Source organism: Anoplopoma fimbria, chromosome 23 (assembly GCF_027596085.1).
Source record: "Anoplopoma fimbria isolate UVic2021 breed Golden Eagle Sablefish chromosome 23, Afim_UVic_2022, whole genome shotgun sequence".
Taxonomy (NCBI): domain Eukaryota; kingdom Metazoa; phylum Chordata; class Actinopteri; order Perciformes; family Anoplopomatidae; genus Anoplopoma; species Anoplopoma fimbria.
Genome location: NC_072471.1, coordinates 4,893,520 through 4,917,589, shown reverse-complemented (window position 1 = coordinate 4,917,589; position 24,070 = coordinate 4,893,520). Strand labels below are relative to the sequence as shown.

The window sequence follows — 24,070 nt, the reverse complement described above, 5'->3', positions numbered from 1 at the left end:
ATTATTTCAGTTTTATTTAGTACCAATTCACTGTGCAATCAGCATTATTAACAAAGTACTCACAAACCTCTTCTCTACAAAAGATAATCTTTGCATTAATCCAATTATTGCAAGAATTCTTACCTATAGAAACCCAGTACATATTTCTGTGTATTCCTGCTTCAGGTGGTGAACTGCATCCATCCAGAGAATGAGAAAAGCCCAGAGATCCAGGTGAAGGTGCTGAACTGTGATACCATCAGCCAGGTGAAGGAGAAGATCCTAGATGCCATCTACAAGAACGTCCCACACTCCCACCGCCTAAAAGCCTCCGATATGGACCTGGGTACAAATCTTTGTGTTATATATAAATAATGTAAAGAAAGCAGAAAAACAGTTTCGATTACCATGCTTGATAAGTCTAATGACAGAAGTTACCATGGCAGTCCTTCCATCTAGTTCTGTCACGACTGGCTGTGGAGGAGTTTTGCCCTTCTTTATGTACTTAGTTTTTGACAATGGAATATTTATGATTCTAGTTTTCATGATTGTACTCTTGTTCCAGCGTATCCCTGTAGTTACCGTACAGCTTGTCAAAACATTTCTAACCATGCAGTGTTTCACATTTATGTGCCTAGAGAAAAGCAGGCTGAACTTAGACACCCATTGATTTTTTACAAAGATTCCCCCCTCCCACTCCCAGCCCCTCTTTAAAAGCACAAGTCCTCCAAGATATATAGAAGTAGCTTTCTCTTCAACCTCAGGAGGCTTGACATCCTGGCTCAGATGTCTGAGATTGGTCTCTCCACTCCCCAAACTTCCGATCGATCGACTCTCTTGTCGACTAGCGTCTGAGTCAGATGATTGATCAGCTAATCAATTGAGACGCTCAGTGATTTCTTCTCCTCAAATATTTTTTTCTAGTGTCCTCTTTTTCTTTCTTTCTAGGATAAGATAGGATGTGTAAGAAGGACTTGGTTATATTAATACAAGCCTCTGTTGCCATTTAGAAACCCTATGGGCAGCTACAGTAGGAGGTTATTTTACCTGACTTGTGTAATGGTATTTCTTGGGTATCTCTAACTTGGGTTTAATATATTTGCAAATTGCTTTAAGGAGGCCCTCTAAGGAAAGGGTGCAATGATATAACTTCTGCAAGACATATAGTGATAAGGAGGTTTGGTACACCTTGTGTGTGTGTGTTGTGTGTGTGTGTGTGTGTGTGTGTGTGTGTGTGTGTGTGTGTGTGTGTGTGTGTGTGTGTGTGTGTGTGTGTGTGTGTGTGTGTGTGTGTGTGTGTGTGTATTCAGTACATGTACACAGATATGCATGCTCGGGAGCACAACAATGTTAACCATGATTGTTTGCCTGCCGATATCTAGAGGCTGTCTCTGCATCCGGACCTGTGCTTTTTTATGGTTTAATATTGCCGGATGGTTTTCTAGGCCCCCGTTGTGTATTGGTAATAGCATATTTATAACCAACCCTGGATTAAAGGCAGGCTGAGGGCAGACCGTAGGGAATCTCACTGTGTGATAGCTAAGTGAAGAGATTGGTTCAGCCTTTTGAAGACACTCCTGGATAAAATTGTTTTATGGCCCCCTTTGGGCAGCATGTGTTGTTCTATTATTGTTTTATTACAAAAGGGAATTCGAAACTTGTCTGAGTTAGCTGGCCACATGCTCTGTATGTGTGTGATTGTGAGTGTGAGTAAGAGGGAGGATGAGCAAATTCAAGCTCACAAGCTGTACTCAGGATGTGAGTACTGCACAGATTAGAAGAAAGGTCTCTCCTAATCATGAGTCCATAAACAGACATGAACATGACTGACCGGTCTTTTCACGCCTGTAGGCTTTCTTTTAATTTGCAAATCATGTTGTTCTTATTAGCATGTATTGGTCTTGTGCTATCTGTGTCGATGATGATGCTTCAGTGTTTTTAAGTCTTCCATTTGATTGATTTGGTATTTTGACACATTTTTTCACTTAAAGAGCGATGCTCTATTATACGTATACAGGTAATATCAGTGGGTCTAGTGGTTTCTAATACACACACACACACACACACACACACAAACACATACACACAGACTGATTGCAGTGGCTGATAAGAGTAATGAGATTGTGGCAGGCCTGTCCTGAGACAGATTGGCCAGGAGTGTTGTTATCACAGTGAAGATGTGGCCAGAGAGCAAAGAAGCTAGGCCCTGTGTGTGTGTGTGTGTGTGTGTGTGTGTGTGTGTGTGTGTGTGTGTGTGTGTGTGTGTGTGTGTGTGTGTGTGTGTGTGTGTGTGTGTGTGTGTGTGTGTGAGTGTGTCTGTCTTTGTGTCATTCTGTGCATGTTACCAGTAGCAAATGTGTGTCATGCATCTCTGTGGAGTACAATTGTCACCTTCAGCCTTTCTCTTCACCACAGCTTCCATATACTCCCCAACGGCCCTATCTCTTTAGCTGTGTGTGAGTCTGAAATTAAAGTCTATACACACTTACATACACACACTGTTCTCTTCCCACTGTGAAGCACCCACTGGATTTGGGAATCGGAGTAATCTCAGTTTGCTCTGGTTTCACACCAAGTTCATTCTTTTATTTATTCCCTTCTTTTTTTCTCATTTCTTCATGTGTTTACTGAGCCTCGACTGGAGACCGGCGCTCATTTGCATCTTTATGGGAAGATGCGCTGTATAGACAAAAACAACAGGAGAATCTTTATTTCCTGCAGATTTTTTTCAGACGCTAACACAATTCTGGTCAATCCTCCAAAGACGGGCCTCATCATGCACCACAGTGATTGCCGCTTTGTTTTGCCGTTTGTGATCAGAATAGGAGATGGCAGTGGTCGACACAAGTGGGAAGCACAGCGAGGTGCACAGACACAATAATGTATTCAGAAAGCCCATGATGTCTGCAAAAAGAATAGAGGAATCATCTGCTTGTTTGTTTTTGAGATGGCTTTCCTTTTTCACTTATGATAATGTTGCTGGGGCATTGTGAGATGTTTCTTTGAAAGCTTTTGTTATGTGCTGAGGTTGCATGGTGTCTATGTAATATAGATGTAATTTGGTTCTAATGTCATGTAAATGCAATCCATCTTTTTAAATGAAAGACACAGTCGTGTGCACTGAAAGCTGCTTGTTGAAAAGTGTAGAAATAGGGTAATCTGCAGTCTGTCTGATTTATGTTTGAGCTTGCTAGTTCTCCTTATACTATTGCCATGGATATGAGTCTGGTGTGCTTCTACCAAAGCTCCCAGCAATAACAATAAGAACAGCTAGGCAGGGGGCTTAGAGCAGTGGATGTGGGTTTGAGGAGGGGAAAGCAGGAGCAATAGCACCATCAGGTAGCAGAGCATAAGGGCAGGTGCTGCAGATGGAAAAGAAAGTGCACAAGCCCTGGGTATGCGACTGTTATCACACCCATCGATCGCACCAGCAAAAGAGATCGAAATAAGTTGAAGAGGGTGAGCTTGATTTTAAAAAGAGTGGAGTGGGTAATTCATTTTTACTCGCCTGTTGTTACTGTCTGTCTCAAACGCCATTTCTCCTTTAGATCTACATCGCTTTCCTTTTCTCTTCTACTCCTGCTCTTTAGATCTTGTGTTTTTTACTTCTTGATTCTATTCAAGACAATGTGAGACAGAGAAAAAAAAGCCTTGGAAGATAAAGGTTGAGATAATACAACTAGTTTTCTGGCAGACTGATTACAAAAGAGTGATGGTCACTTCTCTTTTGCTCTTGCTTTTTCTGTCATTGATGTTGTTTATGTTTTCACATAAATTAGCAAACTAAGGTTAGAAAAATAATCTTTTTTGTTAATCCCTGGAGAGAATTAAATTGCTACACATACAGCCAGTATACATGATATGAATACATACAATCAGGCACAAGATAAAGATGCAAGCAGTAAAGACTAGTGCCATCAGAACTTTTCAACCTGTTCTTACTCCCACATAATAATTTGTTTTACAGTTTAACATATTGATTGTCACTGCTAACGTACTTTTAGGATTTAGAACCAACTGTTTATCTTTTGTAATTGTTGTTGTGGTTAAAAACAAAGCTGTCTCCAAAAGCGGAAAATGCATTGTTTCTTGTACCAAAGTTATATCAGCACGAAAAAGCAGATTTTGCGATATCTTATCTTTGTGAGTCTGAGTCAAGAGTAAATATTTCCAAAGGAGTAGAATTATGTGAATAAAGCTGGAGATATCCTGATCTTTTTTTTTCCTTTGCAATTGCAGAATGGCGTCAGGGTCGAGGACAACGCATGATCCTGCAGGATGAAGACGTCACCACTAAGATCGAAGGTGACTGGAAGAGACTGAACATGCTCTTCCATTACCAGGTATGCTTATGACTGTATATTCCTAAATGTGGAACCTGAAACTGCATTTAACTCTAAACATTGCCCAAAAAAAAAAAAAAAAAAAAGACATCCGGAGTATTTCGACTCTTAAAGAACTTGACCATAGACATTCTTAATAATTAATACCATTGACAGATGTATTAAGCTTAATTTCTTTTCAAAAATGTCAAAAAGTTTTAGATCTCACATAGAAAAAAAAAAGATTGCTATCTGCAGTGGCTTAGCATCTTCTGAAGCTTATGTTGCACAGATTCCATCTTTTATTTGAAGGCATTCGCATCTTCTCTGTCAAAAAAGGTACAGTTGTTTTCATCCCATTCTCACAGCAAACGTACACACTACAATGTTTTTGACAACAATGACAAAAACAAGCACAAAGGCCCAATATTCCAACCTGAAAGCCTGCTATTCATTTTAACATTTCCTTCTTACCACCCATCATCCCTCTATCTATAGTATATACACCTATATACCTTTTCCTCTGTCTGACCTCATGATCTGCACTAAGCTCCAAAACTATCTTATGGAAAATGCAGTCAAATAACTTTTCCAGCCATTTAGGTCTCCTGAGTCCTCAGCTGACAGGGACACCCCTAACGCACACAACACAACCACAACTTCTCTGTCAGGTGAAGGGGAATGCAGCAGGGCGAGGGAGGGAAGTGACCAACAACAGTGGCACTTGGAAGTAATCCCTTGTGTGTGTGTGTGTGTGTGTGTGTGTGTGTGTGTGTGTGTGTGTGTGTGTGTGTGTGTGTGTGTGTGTGTGTGTGTGTGTGTGTGTGTGTGTGTGTGTGTGTGGAGAAGGCTCAAGATTAAAATCTGATTCTGGCCAAGTGTCGTCTTCCTTCTGAAATGGATTAGTGTTGGCATAGATTTCACGTATAGAATAGACACACCAGTCCCCGCAGACTCACACATGCACACAAATGCACAATTAATAGCAAAGGTAAGGGATATACACATGTATTAGGCAGTAAAATGAGGACGTGCACAACATACAAAGACAAGACAAACATGCATCTGCAGGTGTTTTTGTGCCTCATGAGTAGCAACTGAGACTGGATGGAAAAACAGGCCTGCATAGTCAACATGGTGTTAATAATTCCAGCAGCTTAGCAAGCAGCCACTGTCCCCCTCCAAGTGCAGTTTGCGCGGTTCCTAAATTAAATGTCAGCATCAGCAAGTGTCAACAGGCTCCAAGTATGAGGCGCCAGTGGAATGGATTAGGGAGCTGATTTGAATCAGAGATAAGATAATGAAGACAGAAGTTAATTCCTTTTTTCAGGCCAAGGAATAAGGGGCGCCTTATCCTTGACAGACCAAAAAAAAAAGAAAAGGAAACACTCCCATCCACTTACATTTTTGTCAGGAGGCTACGAAAAGAGCAAGGAAGGGAGGGGAAGCCACAAACACATTCAGTCTTCGGTCAAGGGCATCTCAATTCAGAGCATTTCTGCTCGTGTTTTCATAACTTTATTTCATTGAAATATTTCAACTATGAATCACTTTATTGAAGATCCTGCCGCTTTCTTAATCAAATCCATTGACGCACTCCAGACATGTTTTCCACATAATAATTTGTCTTTTAAGAAGCTAATATGACCGACCAGACACACTCAATAGAATCATGTGCTCTCTTCTATCAAGCTGATCTGGTTGTATCTGCTACCAGCATGACTCACCCACTCACTCTGCCTTCAGTTACAATGTGACAGTTTGCGTCATAAACTTTGATTCCTTTTTCAGGAAAACATCACGTAGTAGCTACAAGCAAACATTTGGCATTTGGCATATCAGATCAATTTGACCCATAATGAGAGACATTTCTCTCCTCCTCCTCTCTTTCAGGAAACTCTGTTCCGCTTTCTGTCTTTATCCTCTCCTCCGAATGTTATTTCCCCAAATGCCACTCCTCCTTTTCATAATGTTCCATTGTGCTTTGCTCGTTTTATTTCCATTCAAGAGCAGCAGTGATTAGGGAGCATGCTTAAGGGTGGAGGAGAGTTGGGGGGGGGCTCCCCACAAAGGAATAACAAAATCTGCCCTGTGGGCGTCCTGCTTACAATAATATAAACATATTATGCATAAGGAGCAGATTGAGTGACTGGGTGACATGATGATACAATCTTAATAAAGGCCCCAGCACGCACACACAGAAGTATACCCACAAATGGCCCCTGGTCCTTGTCCCCTGTGCTATCCACCCACACTATGATAGATATCACTTCAATTAACCCCCCCTCCCATTACCCTGCAGCACGGGTAGCCAGATTATGCAGAATAGGGGTTTGCTGTGTGCATGTGTGTGGGTGTGGGTGTGGGGGGGGCCACGGCAGGACAGACTACATCCCAGTTGTGTTAATTGAAACCTGTATGGCTGACTGGGGAAGGAGGAGTGCACGATAGACTCGGTACTTCATTTACACACACTTATTTTCACATAGACCAACACAGGGACACGCACTGATTGATACTTCACACCTTCATACACGTTTTCTCAAACACACACACACACACACACACACACACACACAATCTCCAACCCAAGAGGAAAGGTATTATTGGATAGAGACTGTGGGATATCCCCTCTCACACAGGCCTGTAAGATGCTCTGCTAAACTCTTCCTCCCCCTGTCAGTCATCATATGTATGTGTGGGCTGAATAGAGCACATAAGGGTAATATGATATTCTCTGTGTATCCACATGAAACCAGAATAGATGGAGGGAAATATACAAAATGACACCAACTCAGTGATCTATGGGTTTTCTGATTGGTTGTGTTAGAAATCTGCACAACTGGGAAAACAAAAAAAAACCTCTTCTGTTTTGGAAAATAATTGGCATAATATACGTGTGTCTGTTTTTCAGGTTCCTGATAATGCAGTAATGGCCTTGGTTCCCAAGCAAGTTACAGCCTACAATTCAGTCAACAACTCCACTGTGTCTCGGACTTCTGCAAGTAAATATGGTAAGACAACCTGTTTCTTCAAGTTTCCGTATTATCTGTGTCGGAGAGACATTTTCCCAACAGACATAAGACAAGCACAGTGGTAGAAACTGCATGTATCATCCTTATATGCAAAAAATCCCTTATAAATCTGTAAAATACAATATAATTAGAGAAAGTGAGGGGGGTGGGGATAGACAGGTTGAAGCTGCAGCAGTTGATGCTCCCACCTGTCAGTAGACATCTGGTGACATCCACAGGACTGTGCATGACAACACTGACGGACATAGAAAGACAAGACGCAATTTTAGCGTATTTGAAAGGGATTTCTAAAACATATCAGGAGACCGAATAGACTTTTCATCTCTTGTTCTGGCCACTTGAGACTCAAAAGTGTGTCCTCTCATCCTTCTGTGTGCCAGTGGTTTTTTTCCGCCTGTCCGTCTGCTCCACGTCCCCTTGAACCTTAGAAACCATCAAGTTAGTTGCTGATCAAAGGGCCAGCCTCACTGGCCACAAACACTTCAGACACATCAAATGTGGTGCCACGTTATTAGCATGGCCTCATCTCCATACGGTCTCACCTCGCTTCGCTGGTTCCAAATTAGACCGGATAGGACAAGGTGAGCAGCGCAACAGAAAAAGGGGAAGAAGGAGGCCAGGAATATCTCTTTTTTTTAAGGGATTGACTTCAAACGCAGGTGTGATCCACTTAACAACTGGTGTGGTACTTGAGAGTGACTTTGAACTCACCATGAGTACAATGGACAGATAGTGAAGAAAGAGACAAGGCTGGATTTAATATAGCTGCTGAAGAGGCGGGAGGGAGAGCGGAGCAGGAGAGAAAGTTGTGCAAAAAGTACAGCGATTAAGACAGACACTGTGTAACATGTTGAGTCAAACACAGAGAGGAGAAACTTCTGTGTCTTTGATGTGATGTTTCCATAAAAAACAACAACAGAGAACAATGCTCTGCATCACCCTCAGCTTTCTAGCTTCTTGAATAAATCATTAACACAAAATGAAAGCACTAACACCCACTACCTTTCTATAAAAACCAAGCACACATCTTCTGTCACTGAGACAACCACAAAAACAGCACAGTTAAAGTCACACATGTCCAGTGTCTCTCTGAAAAAAATAGAAATAATATAAGTCCTGCAAAGCATACTTGACACAGGTCTTATAACAAAGCTAGAGTTAAATTCTGCTCACTGAAGTACCTTGTAGGAGTGACCATCATTTCCAGTTGATCGTACTGCAACAATTTTTTTGAGCAGACACACACACACACACACACACACACACACACACACACACACACACACACACACACACACACACACATTCTCTGTATCTGATGTCTCCAACTGTCTCTTTTTTTCCTGAACTCTCTTCTCCGTACACTCCTTCCGCTTTCCTCTCTGGACAGATTGATTTCTGTCACGATGAAAAACATTTTTTTTCCGCTCCTCTCTCTATACCGCACCCACTGATCAATTTATTTTTTCACACTGTGTAAACATTCATTGAGCCATGTGTTTGGAAATGTCATCGCCACTCCGGCCAATGGGTGGGCCATACATATTTCATCTCCTCTGACACCTGTTCGATTTTGTGTCAGCCGCCGATGCCATGTCTTGTCCCTAGGAGAAGAAGCTATGAAAAATTAACCATGAACACTGTCTAAAAGTTTCATATCCAATCTCCCAGACCTGTAAATTGGATGCCACGAGCCAAGAACGTATTCTGTTCCTGACATGTAGTTTGTGCCTTTCTTTGCCTCTTTGGTGAAGCGACAGATTTATTCAGTTTTTATTTTTCTGTTTTGTGCTGCCTAAGTCGGATTGTGTTTTTTAGCTGACTTTACTTCTTGTTTATCTCACAATCTGCCCTTATTAAGATTTAATTGTCTGCTCTGTGATCCAGTTTTTATTTTCAGCATATATAGTAATATATATAGTAAGATAAATGCAAAATAAATATTTTACTTAGAAGTTACAAACCAATGGAAACTTAACGGATGCTAGAAAAACTCTGATTGGACATTGTGGTTTTCTGATCAGTTACATTAGTACTACAGTCACTAATGCATGCTGTTCTCCACAGAGAACATGATCAAGTACACTGGAAGCCCAGACAGCCTGCGCTCCCGTACTCCTATGATCACTCCTGACTTGGAGAGCGGGGTCAAGGTTTGGCACCTGGTGAAGAACCACGAGCACGGAGACCAGAAGGAGGGCGACCGCGGCAGCAAGATGGTCTCTGAGATCTACCTGACACGACTTCTTGCTACCAAGGTGAGCCATTTGTGCTTTAGAAAATATCTCATCACGTTGTAATGTATGTCTCATGCTTCAGTTGCACATTATTTGGATGTTTAATTTAACAGGCCATGTGATTTAAAAATAAAAAGAAAGAACTTACCATCCATTTATTAATGCTATAAGTGGAAATTATAATTACTTTTCATGAAGCAGTTCAGCAAGTGAAAGGTTAAAAGGTTAATATAACTTTCACCCTGTGTTACAATGACTCAGAACACCCTTATTTAAATATTCATATTTACTTTGGATGAGTCATCTCAGTGGGAAAGATTATTCAAATGTATTCCTCTATCCCCTCAGGTGAGAAAGAGAAAAATAGATATTTCTGTTTGTTTTTTCTCTTTTCATTGCTGTTGCGTTGACGCGGCAGCATATCGAAAAAGGGTAAAGAAGATGAGATCCACGCAGCTAGTGAAGGAGTTTCTGTAATGAAAAAAATTATCAGGCAAAAAAAAAAGAAATAGCTATAAAATGAGTCTCTTTGAATGTGCCTTCCAACAATGGCCTCTAGGGAAAAAAAGCAGTTAATTTGGTTTGGAGGGAAATGTGACTTTGATCCAACAGCTGAATGCAAATTACCAAGCCACTCCTAAATCACCTTCTCCCTCTCCTTTTCATCAGGACATCCTTTCTATCAGACACAGACAGGCGTAGAGAGAAGGTTAACATAAAGAAAGGTTGCAAACTGAAAATGGTCAGATTGTAATGTTTTAAATAAGGAACATTTCAGTTTGTTTTTGATCCGCTGCCTGCCTTTGTTTAGCAGTTCTCATAGAGAACATCAACTCCGTTCAGTGTGTGTGATGTAAATACACAGTGGTGGACGTCTGAAATGGATTGCCTCACACACAGAGTAAACAAGCAAAGAAAGAAGAAGCATTTGAATGAAAAATAATCCATTCTTAACTTTGTATAGCCTTAGCAGACCACATGAGACTCATACAGGTCTTAAAGGTTCGTAAACAACTCAATCAGAGACATTTTTGGCAAGTCAATGTTATCTTTAAGTAGTACCTCCAGATAATATGCAAACCAGTTCAAATAGTTGTGTTTTTTTCACCCTGTTTCCTCTCAAAAAAGAATCTTTATGGAAGCCTATTTAACTTTTGCTGAATAACTGCCACTGTGGCCACAAGTAGCAATTACAGCCGGATGCTTAATGCTAAAACATAGTGTGACCGTAACACAACTGGAGAAGAGTCAAAAGTGAGCAGACACAGTTGTGTCAGTTTCATAACAATAGATATCTCTAATGTTCACCAACGCAGCTAGCATAAGCCATCAAAAACTACTGGTCATACCAGAACAACTTCGGGTATACAGGGAAAAAAACCTGAGTGTGCTAAACAAAGAAAAGTCTGTTTTATTTCCTATGCCTTGAACTTCAATTCTATGGGGGTGAATGTGTTATATCTTCTTTAAAAAGTTTCATAGTCTTCATTTAAGAAAAATGCACCTTCAGAAGACCATGTGGATGCAGTTAAATGCTTCTGAACATATGAAGAAATGTAGTGAACCATAGACATCATAGACAATGTGACAAACAAATAAATAAACTAGTTAAACAAAATAATAAGGTAATCAATTAAAGCAGATGACTGAGACAGTGACAACAACAGGGCAAGATAGGTATGGTAGTGTCTGTGAAACAGGACATGATCAGCAACACATAAAATAAACAAATTGGAGACTGCAGAACAGGAAGTGTGGGCAGCTGTCACCATGACACATACTGTAGAGTCCTCCACACACACGAGCACGTCACCTCTCGGCCTCCGTGAGCTGCTCTATTTCCCCACCATTATCCCGTTCCAGAATGCAGGAAGGTGGTTTCTGACTGCAGACAGCACATCATCTTTCCAGATGGATTGTTTTTGTGAAATAACCAGTTTATCTTGGCCGGCCATCTCTCTTGGTGAGAAATGATTGGGCAGACAGGCAGTGTAATTGACTGCATTTGGCTTTCACCTTGCCAATAAATACCTCTCCCTGGCAACGCCGCTGACGTCTCTCATATTAGCTCCATCAGTGTCACTCTGACTGAGTGTGGGTACAGGGCGTGTTCATGTGTGTGGAGTGGCACTGGGATGGATTGCATGGTTTTTCCTCACTTGTACACTCAAAAGCGTGTGTGTCCGTCTCTCCCTCATTCGCCCCCTGCTTCATCTCTCTATTCCCGTTCCAGCGCCATCCTCAACGTTCCGATTGTTTGCTTTGCTCTCATTTTAATGTGGAGGCAGATGGCATCAAAACATCCAGATGACACATTGTGTTTAGAGTGCGGTCTAATGACAGGGTAGATGGTTGTTTGTGGGGTGTGTTGGCAGTTTCAGCTCCACTGAGGAACAAGAGAACCCTGTGATGATGACAGTGTTGTTGCATCGAAGTCCCCAAGGCAGACACACAGGTTTTGGTAGCTACACACACATAAATGCATGCACACAAAACGTTAGGTTTCCCCCTCGCCAACTAATGCAGACTGTCACTTGGAAGGAATGCGAGCTTGATATAGAGATATGTAATTCCATCTTCATAGAAAAACGATAAGCTGTCGGGAATGTGGGCCGCATTAGAATTATAGCCGTGATTGTCGGACTAACAGGATTCTCTTCTCCCACTCTCTTCTACCTCTCTTGACTCCGTGATTCGGTCACCCGTTCCAACCCAAATTGGATTTTTTTTTGCCAGTGCCTGTACACACCTCATCTGCCACAGTCAATGGCCTCTTTTTCTGATAGGAAACCTCTGTCGTTTCATTTCCACCCCTCGCTCTCGCCTTTTCCCGTGTATCCCATCAGCTCATTCTTTACAAGAGGATTAGATTCTCTCACTCTCTGTCTCTCCTCACTCTTCTCCTCCTCCTCCTTAAAGTCGCCAACATTAAATCAAATTAGGGTCAATGGTGCAGTGTGGGAGCTAATCCGGCAGCACAAAGAGGCTTAGGAGATGCGCCTCCTGTTCGCAGATATTATTAAAAGTCAGCTGTGAAATAACAATTTCCCCCATCAAAGCTGCAAACAGATTTAGGGTCCAGGTCTGTGAGATAGTAGTCAGACACATTAACGTCGGAGCTTGAGGACAAAGTGACATTAACTGCACAACTTATATAACAACACATTCATAGCATTCGTCAACTTTAGGAATTGGTATATTGCTAAATGTATTAGACAGACAGACAGACAGTCTCATTAACCCATTCAATATAGATACAGGCTTAAATTACATAATAATAACATACCTTTTCATATTCCCTACAAGTCTCAATTATTATGTCTGCAAGGAGAGTCATGCGATTGCTTCTGTGTGCATGAGAGCAGCCGAGAGTGAGTCTGTGAGTGAGTGAATTTGCACATTAGTGTCTGTCCATGGGTATTCTGGCATTCTACTGCAGCAAACTGCATATATTGGTCCAGTAATGGTTGCATGCTCAAGGACCTCTTGTGGTTGTGTTGACTCACATTTTCTGAAAAAATACTTTTCCATTGACCATTGGCAATATAAATATCTTTCTAGAAGTTTATAACAACGCCTTTGAAAACTGGAGTTGGTATTGGCTGTATCAACTAGTTAAATCATTTAATGAGAAAATACTTGGATTATGGTTTCATATAATCAGTTTTTTCATTTCTCCTTCTTTCTCCTTTGCAGGGTACATTACAGAAGTTTGTGGATGACCTGTTCGAGACCATCTTCAGCACGGCCCATCGAGGCAGCGCCCTGCCACTGGCTATCAAATACATGTTTGACTTCTTGGATGAGCAGGCCGACAAACACAGCATCCATGACCCGCATGTCCGACACACATGGAAGAGCAACTGGTGAGTTGAGCAGTTTTAGCATCGGAATCTGCACATACTTTTAAACACAGAAACGTGCACACACACAAAGACATAGTCGGCTCTGGTCAGGAACACTTGAAAAAACTGGTGAGGCAGTTCCTTGGATCTTTGATACACACACAATTGATATATAATCTTAATACACCAGTGCATTCATGGCCTGTTATTTAATGCACTGATGAAACAATCAGGACATTTTGGCATATTTCATAAAGCATTGCCCTGGTTTTGCCCTGAGTCAGTGCCAAGCTTCACCACACGCCTCTTCCCTTCCTAATATCCATTAACCACAGGGGCATGTAATCTTCATTAAAGCCATCCACAAGGGGCTAATCCAATTGGCTGCCAAGACTCTCTATCTATTATCACGGGTAACTGGGCCAAAAATCGCCTGTCACTGTGAAAAGCTCCATAGTGACAAATGTATGCTCCCAGGTGAAGGAAGAACACCCCTAAATGAATATCTGCTGATTAATTTAGACAATACTGACCTCTGTGAGCCCACCTTAAGGGTTGGTAGGGTTTAAATAACAAACAGTGTGCAGTGAGGAGAGAAATTAAAAGGTGAAGAAAGGGAAGTGAACTCAGTGGGAGTTAAACGCGCACTAATATCTCATTAGCCTCTTGGCCTTTGCCAAAATCCCAGCATGCATCACTCAGCCCAAGGCTCAGGGGTACCATGGAGATGCGAGGATAAAATTGATGTGCATCAAGGGACAAATAAAGAAATGGAGGGAGGGATGGATTAGGAGAAGTTAAGAAGGGGGGGGGATATTATTTACTTTAAGCTATGGTCCTAATTTTGGTCCTTTTCCTGCATCTCCGTTATTGGTCCATTTGCAATGTGTGATAAGTGTTTTCGGAGGGTGCAGCGGGTCGCTTCTACATTGGACTCTTAATGGAATGGGCTCTTACTAGAAGGCTGTGAATGAATAGCAATTTATCATAACACACCATTGCAAAAAGCCACTTAGATTGCACACAACAGTTTGTGCTGATGCCACCGTAGATATCTTCTCTGTGTGAGATGTGCATATGCCTGTGTCTTCTCACTTCTTCTTCTTTGTGTGCTTAACCGTAACCTTTAATTGTCCCAAAAGGGAGTGCAGTGTTCGCTACAACAAAAGCCTTCGTTTTGTCTAATGGTAGAGAATAATAATGTTAGTATCCCTCCCATGCCGGGCCCCCTGCCCCATTAAACACACCAGGCCCAGCATCATCATACATGCTATTAACTTCAACCCATCACTGCAGCCAGAGCTACTTCACCGGACTACTACCCCCACCTCCCCCTCAGGGTTTCGCCGCCATTAGAGCCCCACCGTACATCCTCTGATGTAGTCCTAATGCCAGATATTTTCTCAGCCTGTGGTTTCCTCAGGGCCCATATTGTTACACATTTGCTTCTTGTATCATCATATTAAGATTTTTGTAAATGACCAACGAACCAACCATTAGTTTTTTCAAAAATATCATTAAACGCTTATGAAAAGAATGGTTGATTTGCATAACCCATACTGACATTGGACTGGGAACAGTATTTGTGTAATATCTTATAATATCGTGGAAATGTATTATGTTTCTTATAGTAAATAGTTGTATTGGAATGATTCTCCTTGCGTTCTGGACATTTCAGACAGCCACACACTCTAAGATCTGAAAGGAACCTAAAAATACTCTCAAAGAATCATTCTAGCCTAGGAAATAATCTGTGACCCCCTTACAATCCAAGGTCATCCCTCAGAACAGGATTGTGATAGTGATAGCAATAGCACCAACTCTACACCTGCCTTTGCCCCTTACATTTCATTCAAGCTGCTTGGTCAAGGTTTTAAAGTAAAATCCATAAAGATAACCTTTAAGCATCTGTCAATTTTAATTGTGCAACTAAAATTCAGTTAAAATGTTATTTCTGCTGTAATGTGTCTGTGTAAAGTGTGTGCATGCATGAGTCACCGGCTCCAATACCATCTCCAGATGGTATCTTTTGGATTAGCGGCAGTTTGTTAGCGTCTCCTCTCATCCTCACTCTTCTGTATTTGGTGTCTGTGTCTCTGTCTGAAGTCTTTGTCATGTTAAGATGCAACAGACAGAATTTTAATTATTGTGCAAAACTGGCACACACCCTCATCTTGTCTGAATGCAGATTATCTGTTGTCATTCCACAATCCCAGCCCACTCGGATTGCTAATGGCATCCCGAGGATTTATAAATATTCAGGAAAATAATATGTTGTGTAAGTTACAGAAAGTTTCCATTCAGTTTAAGCTCTTTCACCGGACATACAGCTTGCTCATTGAAGGATCGCAACTTGCCACTCGCATGAAAGGTCGTGCCTTTTTGCCTACAGAGATCCAGTTGGAAGAATGCCCAGTCAGGTCACCTTTGTAAAGCTGTTAATTCAAACCTTAGATCGCTCCATGAAAAAGGTCAGGCTTGGTCAGTTCCCTGCCTGGGCTGTAAGGCCTCAAATGAGATGCCCTGGATCACAACATCTGTGACCAAAGCAGCTTCATTAGGCGTGTCTACAGAAATGGGACAATGTCCCACAACTGCTTCTGTGTGCCAGAAGTGCCAATCAGTGCAAGCTGCACGAGATAGTAAGACATGGTTCTAAAGGACTGCAGGGAGACTTGTTGGTGTGGACGTTCTTGTGTGTTCCTTTCGTTCTTGTCCTTTGCAGTATAGGGCCTGTCAAAATATTAAGAACTAGAGTTTAGAATTTACAGTAGTGTGATTGTTTTTGTTACTTGACAATTGGAAAGTTCTGTCAATACTGGTTGGTAAGCTTTCCTTGTTGGGGAGATGAGGATAAGCACAGTTGATTTTAAATGGGTTTAAACTTCGCATTAGCATTAAAATTAGTAGTTAGTTCTTTGGAATGGACATTGTATTGTGATTCATGAAAGAGATTTACCTATAACAAACAACATTTAGTAAATGAAGCTACTGTACAAACTGTTGCTATTATCGAATACTTCTTGGTGTGTAGTGGGTAAACACTTATCTGAATTCAGTTTGAATGTACAGCGCTTTGTAGTCTTAAATTGATGGGCAGGGAAATAGTCCCTTATTAAATGGGCTTCTTCTGACTCTAGCAGCGTAGCTCCTCCAGGATAAGAGATGCTCTTGATCTTGGCAGCTGATATTTAACCTAATCCCTGACCAAATGGACTGATCAGAGCCATCCCTCAGATTGTTAAAATCATTATACTTTAACCGCTTTAAAAATGATGTGCTTTGGCTATTTCAAACACAATAGATAATGTGTAGATGTTATTATGGAGTCATGTGGAGGAGCTCATCATCTTAGTCTCGACTGCCCAATTGAAATAGCACATATCTCAAAGCACAGGGCAGCTGAGGCAGATTGACAACAATCAAGGCAGCACAGCAGTGGCGTTAATATCCCTTTGATCCCTGCACCTAATCCCACTAGATTCTTTGCTTGGATTCATTTTAAAGTCATAATGCGGAGTTTTCCTTTATCTGAGTCCAAATCCTCTTTGGTTAGATTGTACATCCGAATGGCTTTGCAGGTGGCTGTGCAATGATAAATGCAATGTAGGATGGTAGGGGACTACCGGTGATATTTAAATGACTGCATTTCAGTTTGTATTATTTATTTGTTTCCCCCTTATCCTTTGAGATTGTGCTCCTATGCAGGTTGCACTGCAGTGTCCTTCCTGTTAGATTTTTGCCACATCAGCTAAAAATGCATTGCCAAGAGAATAATAAAGATACAGAGATCTAAGCGGCTCAGCTCTTTCTTAAAAAGCACCTGAGCCCATTTACTGCAACTCACAGATGAAGCTGGCCCTATATCTTTTCCATTTGGCAGAAACAAGCCCGGCAAATAAACAGACTTGTATATTTGTATTATTCTGGACAGGCACAAAATAGCACCCACTTGCACAAACAAGGCAATATGAACAGTGTCACTATGCGGCCCCCAGCGAGGACCCCTGGATACTGCTGGAAAAAACAAGAGCCAGCCACCACCTGGTTTTAAAGATAAAGGCTTTATTGAACTGAGCACACACATCAAATAGAGCACATCGGCAACAGCTGGGCCTGTATACTAGCTTTGCAAAGTGAATGAATCCTTGTTCCTCTTCTGGCGCATAATATGTTCATGTCTTCTGCCTGACTGGCTGTAGCAAATATAAAAATGGCATTTAGACTTAATCTCAGAGCAGTTCAAACGGACACAGACTGTTTTACTTTACACATTTTTTTTTTTCTGTTTGCAAGGCTATTTGGGCGTTCTGTCACTGCGATGTAACTGAACAATGAATGCAGAAGTAATTTTAATGACAACATGCATACAATGACATTAGTAAATTTGTCCCTTTTTAACTTTTAGATTTTTGAAGATGACATTTGTTACAATTTCAGTTTTGGTAAATCGACTTCACCCCACAACATTGGCAACATTTCTTATTTAAAACGAAATTTAAGGGAGATTGGCGGCAGCACACCTACATACATTATTAAAAAGTGATGAAATTAAAATTGTATAATCGCAACTATTTTCTTTGTTCTCTTTTTCCTCCTTCCTGCAGCCTACCTCTGCGTTTCTGGGTGAATGTGATCAAGAACCCCCAGTTTGTGTTTGACATACATAAGAGCAGCATCACAGATGCCTGTCTGTCTGTGGTGGCCCAGACCTTCATGGACTCCTGCTCCACCTCAGAACACCGCCTTGGGAAGGACTCACCCTCCAACAAGCTGCTTTATGCCAAGGATATTCCCAGCTACAAGAGCTGGGTGGAGAGGTGAGCTGCTAATAAATGTACACACCAAACACTGGATGATTGAAGAGAGGGTGTGTGTGTGTGTGTGTGTGTGTGTGTGTGTGTGTGTGTGTGTGTGTGTGTGTGTGTGTGTGTGTGTGTGTGTGTGTGTGTGTGTGTGTGTGTGTGTGTGTGTATATGTGTGTGGGGTGGGCTTTTATTTGAGTGAAAACATCAGAAAGCCTGCATGTTTCATTCCAAACACACACACACACACACACACACACACACACACACACACACACACACACACACACACACACACACACACACACACACACAATATGCGACTGTAGCTCTGTGATCTATGGGCCATGAAACACAATCCAAATTACAACACAGTGGGAATGGATGGGAACACCCAGGGCATGAGATCTACAGTACAGAGAAGGGCAGAAGAGTGTGTGTGTGTGTGTGTGTGTGTGTGTGTGTGTGTGTGTGTGTGTGTGTGTGTGTGTGTGTGTGTGTGTGTGTGTGTGTGTGTGTGTGTGTGTGTGTGTGGGGTGAGTGTTTTTTTTTTTAGAATAGCAGGCAGTAGAAGCTGGTAATTTGTTAAAATGAGAGCTTTATTAAATTTATTTGTTAGCAGGGGAGGCAAAGAGGTCCTGAATAAAAGATGGGGTAGTCTGAAGCGGTTCAGACCAGTATAAATGTGTCGGTAGTTTCGTCACAACACAAGCCTTAAGACGAGAATCTATGTGCGCTGCTTGAATGGGTCAAACCAAATGGGGAGCTTCAGGCACAGGACCGTACTCATTAGTCCCATATGTGTCTGCAGTGTGTGTTTGTGCCTGTGGCTTCCAATAAACCCATAAGTGTGAGGAACTTGTGAGGGTCATCTGCTGATTCATGCATGGATATGTTTGAATACTGTAAGCTGAAAAATGCTCAGTGTGGATAGAGAATGCAGCAACTGCTACTGTAGGGGGCAGCACCAGACGGAATTTTAGACTGTACTTTTCTTTTTTTTTTAAGCTTTCATGCATATATATAAAAAAAAAAAATTAAAAACGAGTCTGCAATAAAAATAACATGGTATATTAAGCAGTATAAATTTCACAAAAATGTCATAGTAGGTCACAAAGTCATACAAATTCATAATATAGTATGCCATAAAAGTGCCATCAAAATTGTCATAGTGGAAGCCTAAAATTTTCATAATATAGTAAGTTAGAAATTGTATAGTTTATTGTAATTGTATAGTATATGGAAAATGTCGCAGAAATGGTCTCCAGACAATGATAAATCCATCTTGACTGTTATAACATTACTTGTTTCCAAGAGTGTTTTCATATGGATCAGAGCATTTGTTCACATTTCATGGCCCTTATTGCATTTACATGTGTTAAGCTGTACACCTGACCACACCAGACATTTGTATTGATTCAAATTGAACTGAATCTGTCCTGTCTGTCGCATGAGAGACGGCAACTGACATACGTGACATCCAGCTTGCAGAAAGTATGCTGGAAAAAAATATTATTTATCTTTAGCATGATATCAGGGGCTAAAATTGGAATGGTCCTAAAAATAACCCCACAAAACTTTTTTAAAGCATAGGATTTTAGTTTTGTCCATAAACATGTTTTTTCCTGTACACACCTGTTCTCTGCATAACAATCCCCTGCTAGGAGCTGCCTACAACTGCCCTCCAGCACTGAACAGGTGTTGATGTGTGTGTGATCTAAAGGCTTTGAGCAATACCCACCTGCCCTTTCCTTTGCTCTGAAGACTTATTTCCTGGCAAATCCATTTCTCCCTCACACATGCCCAAAATTACCCAGCCAAACGCCAGGCCTGTCCTCAAGCGGCTGCAGCTACAGAAATGTAATATGTAAATAACCAGCTTTAATCAACATAGTTGATAGGGGCAACACAGCTGCTGTCGACAGTGACTGATTACCCTTACCTCAATGCAGTGCGTGTGTATGTGTTCTGTTGTGGCGTTCAAGGTTGAAATCTAAGGCATGTTATTGTCAACTATGACTTCATATCAGTCATGTAGATATGCGCTCCATGTATCAGTCACAGTAACAGCAGCACTATGTGTATTCTATTTCCCAAATTATAGTTTTTCTAACAATGCTCCCAGAAGCAAACACAGTTCTAACAAGTGTGTGCTTTGTTGTATTCCTCTCTGTCTCTTTTAATAGGTACTATTCAGATATTAGTAAGATGCAAGCGATCAGCGACCAGGACATGAATGCCTACTTGGCAGAACAGTCAAGGATGCACATGAACGAGTTCAACTCCATGAGCTCTCTCAGTGAGATTTACTCTTATGTGGGGAAATACACTGAGGAGGTACGTAATACTGCGACTTGCACTTCCTAGACTTCTAGACAACACCACTGTGTCATCCCTATTTAAGATTAATTACTACTTGTACCCACTGATGTTAATAATCTTTGGTAACTAGAGTTAAAGCAATTTTCCACTAATAAGGGGTTTCATATAATTGAGGAATGGCAGCTGTAGTCATCTTAGACTCAGAGCAGTTACGATGGATTCCAACTTCCATCCAAACAGAACAAAAGCATAAAACATGTATGCATTTTCAAAATAATTGCCTTACCACTAACTTGTTGCTAAATTGTCTGTAATGATTCGGCCCTTCGAGTAGATGATAGTGTAGTGTATGTAGCTCTAAAGTAGATGAGTCAAATCTGCAGTAGTGGTTTTAAGAAAACAAGACGTTTTCATACTTTCTTACGGTGACCTAGGGTTTCCATTGGAGCCCACGGTAACTGCTGTGTATCCAAGCTGACTAAAGCTGCTGTCCTCCTCAAGAAGGAAGCTACAATTTTCCAAAACCACCTTTCTAGCTTACATGAAGTGAATATTTGATGTTTAAAAGATAGTTTTTCTGTGGAGGATTCCTTTAACTGTTTTTAAAATGTGCCGTCTTGTCAGTACACTCAGCAGTGATACATGTCTTCAGGATGGTGCTTATACTAGAGTACATATTTTCTACAGCAGTATTTAAATACTGAAATACAGAACACACTGGAACATCTTGAATAGTTAGTAGGACGGTTATCTTGAATAGATTTGAAAAAAACTGATTGCAGCTTTGTCATGTTGAGTACTTTAAGTGTCTAATTTCTTTGTGTGTCTGTGTTTACCTCACTGTCCTGCTGGTAGATTGTGTGTTCACTGGAGCAGGACGATGCAGCCCGGAAACAAAGGCTGGCCTTCAAGCTGGAGCAGGTGGTGGCCTTCATGAGTCTGGAGAGCTGAGGACCGCACTTCCCAGGGCGCACTGGGAAAAGACCCCATCAGAAACCGAGCCGTGCCTGAGCGAAGACCTGTCCCCATCTTTTTCATCATGTGACTTCCTCCCTCCGCCTTTCAAAGATGATGACTTCTTCCTTGACCTTTTTCTGCTTCCTCTTCCCCAAGAAATATTTTGTTTTCCTCATCCACTCTGCTGCATAGACTAGTTTACCTGAAGATATCTGAAGGGTGGTTCGGGGCTGAGGTCGGCGTTTCCCACAGTGCAATGCGGGGATCCCTCAGCTTCACCACAGAGAAAGCTTCAAGGGGTGATTGCTTGAAAGCTGGCCATATTGGCATACTTCAGTCCCTCTGCTGGAAGAAAAGAGGGGGAAAAACATTTTTATGTTGCCTTTAAGAATTTACACTGATAGGTAATTCTTTAAAAACCACAATGTTGGGTGTCCATTTTGTTGAGAACTTTTTTGAGAAGTAGGATAGTGAAAATAAAAACATCTCTAGAGTCCAGTTTTATTGTAGTTCTATATTCAATGTACGGAATCAAGAGGAAACATCAAAACGATGCCTGCAAGCCAAATGAACACCTCTGAAGAAAATGAATGCAAGGATGGTTTGCCAAGTTTACACTGTACCTACAAGCGAAGCATACATATCTGCGAAATTTGCGAAGTCCAGGCAAAACCAGAATGTTTATGCTCTCTCTCTCTCTCTCTCAATGTAGCTGGAGTTGTAATTAAGAAAAACACTGATGGGGTAGGGAAGAGTGAGTGCTTCTCTGAACTTTTCCGTTACTGAAACTTGACTGAAACTAAAACTTTAAAATACCAGAACATCCCCAAACTATACCCCTTTACAACATTCGCACAGTTTCCTTGCCCAGCATACATTTACTTCAAAGAAAACGCTCATGATTTCTGCTTCCATGGCTTATTTGGCTACTGCAAAATTAACCTATTAAACAAAACCCTGGAGGTCCTGACCCGAGTTGGATCCTCTGTAAGAAGCACACAACCAACTCTGAACGACAATGTTTTGACTGCTATTCCAAACACCAGGAGCAGTCTTTCTCTGGCTCTTGCCACTTCCAATCTTGTGTCGCCACTGCGACAGTCTATCAAAGCACACATACACGCACAGATACACACACACACACACAATCAGCAGCTGCACAAGATCTTGACTGCCCAGATATCTACGCCAACCCTGGAGGAGGTAAAGGGGAAAACTGACTGAAATGTACTGGGTAAGAAACTGCTTGAACATTTAAAATAAGAAGAATGATTCAATACAGTGTAGCTTGAGACGGCTGACTGCTGCCTAACGGGGCTCTATTGTGAGAGTAGCACTTCGATCCGAGGATGTTCTCATTTAAAGACTTTTGTGTGGAGAAATCAAACAAGATGGACTTAGTCGGTCAGCCAAAAACCAAAGGAGCTTGAAATTTTCAAAACAGTCAAAAATGTATTTGTAAAGTGCCACTGAGGAACTGACAAAAAAAAGGACTAAGAAAAAGACAACCACTTCTAGGACAAAAAATATTGTGACTGAAACTTTAAGAAACTTGTGATATTTCTGACCTCAGTGTGTCGAGGTGAGAGGCTCTGTGGGCGAGGCGATCCGATCCTCCTTCCTCTTTCCGTCGTCCCAGGTCTCTCCAGTTCTCGGCACACCGTTCACCCTTGTGTCCGGCTCCTGACTTACCAGTTTTCTTTTCTGTTTCGCACAAATGCGTTGGAGATGGTAGCTAGTTGCATACGGCAAAATCCTAACTGTTGAGGCGCTCTTGTCTGTATTAGTGTAGTTGTCCTCAGTGGCGGCAGGGGGCGGCCTTCTCCATGCCTCAAAAAAGAGAAAATTGTGATAGTCCAGAACAAGAAATGAGCATTACGGCAGAATAAACAGAAAATGTTAGACATTAAAAGTAGAGACGACTTGTTGGAGAGAGCGATTGAAAGATATATGATGGAGGCGCCCTCCCTACCTTTTGACCTCTGCCCTTTCTTTTGCCTTGACAACGTGCCCCATGTGGTGATGTGAATGTGTGAAGACCACCCTAGGTCCACCTTGGGTCCTTTATTGGCTTTTTAAGCGCATGTAAAACGTAAACAATTTAAGAAACTTATTTAAAAAAAAGTGAAAAATAAGAAAATTAAGCCTTGCAATGATGATGTGGATGTGTTCTTTTATCTTTCTTTTGCTTGGAAGAATCGAGATGGAAAAAGTAGATTGTTCATGTAATAAAAACTATAACTTTCGTTTAAGGTGGAACCTTTATCCAGTTCAACCCATAATGCAGAACCTCATGCCCATGGTTTTTGTGAAGTTTTAGATGCTAAATAAAACAGATATTATATACCCTTGCATGTTGACCTATTTGGATGATATGAAATAGAACTGCCTTGCTCAAAGATATTTATAAACTTCTACTACTACTTGGTACTTTAAAGTAATTTACAAGCCAACTGATAATTTTAAGATTATGGATCTCACATAAAGATAACATGAACCTTATTTTGAATTTATTGTCCCTTTTAACTGTGGCCTCCACGACGGGCCTTCAGTGTTTTGAAACAGCTG

General features: G+C 41.3%; 1 protein-coding gene across 1 annotated transcript in view; it reads left to right on the top strand.

Moving 5' to 3' along the window:
- The window catches only part of plxna4 (plexin A4), a 194,632-nt gene extending 172,899 nt beyond the window's left edge, over positions 1–21,733 (top strand). Inside the window, exons 24-31 of the mRNA XM_054624328.1 lie at positions 166–325; positions 4,219–4,322; positions 7,216–7,315; positions 9,404–9,594; positions 13,270–13,439; positions 18,026–18,238; positions 20,410–20,560; positions 21,401–21,733. Of these exons, the coding sequence (XP_054480303.1) occupies positions 166–325; positions 4,219–4,322; positions 7,216–7,315; positions 9,404–9,594; positions 13,270–13,439; positions 18,026–18,238; positions 20,410–20,560; positions 21,401–21,496 (1,185 nt within the window). The 3' untranslated portion in view covers positions 21,497–21,733. The remainder of the gene's footprint in view (positions 1–165; positions 326–4,218; positions 4,323–7,215; positions 7,316–9,403; positions 9,595–13,269; positions 13,440–18,025; positions 18,239–20,409; positions 20,561–21,400) is intronic.
- Positions 21,734–24,070: the final 2,337 nt, after the last annotated feature.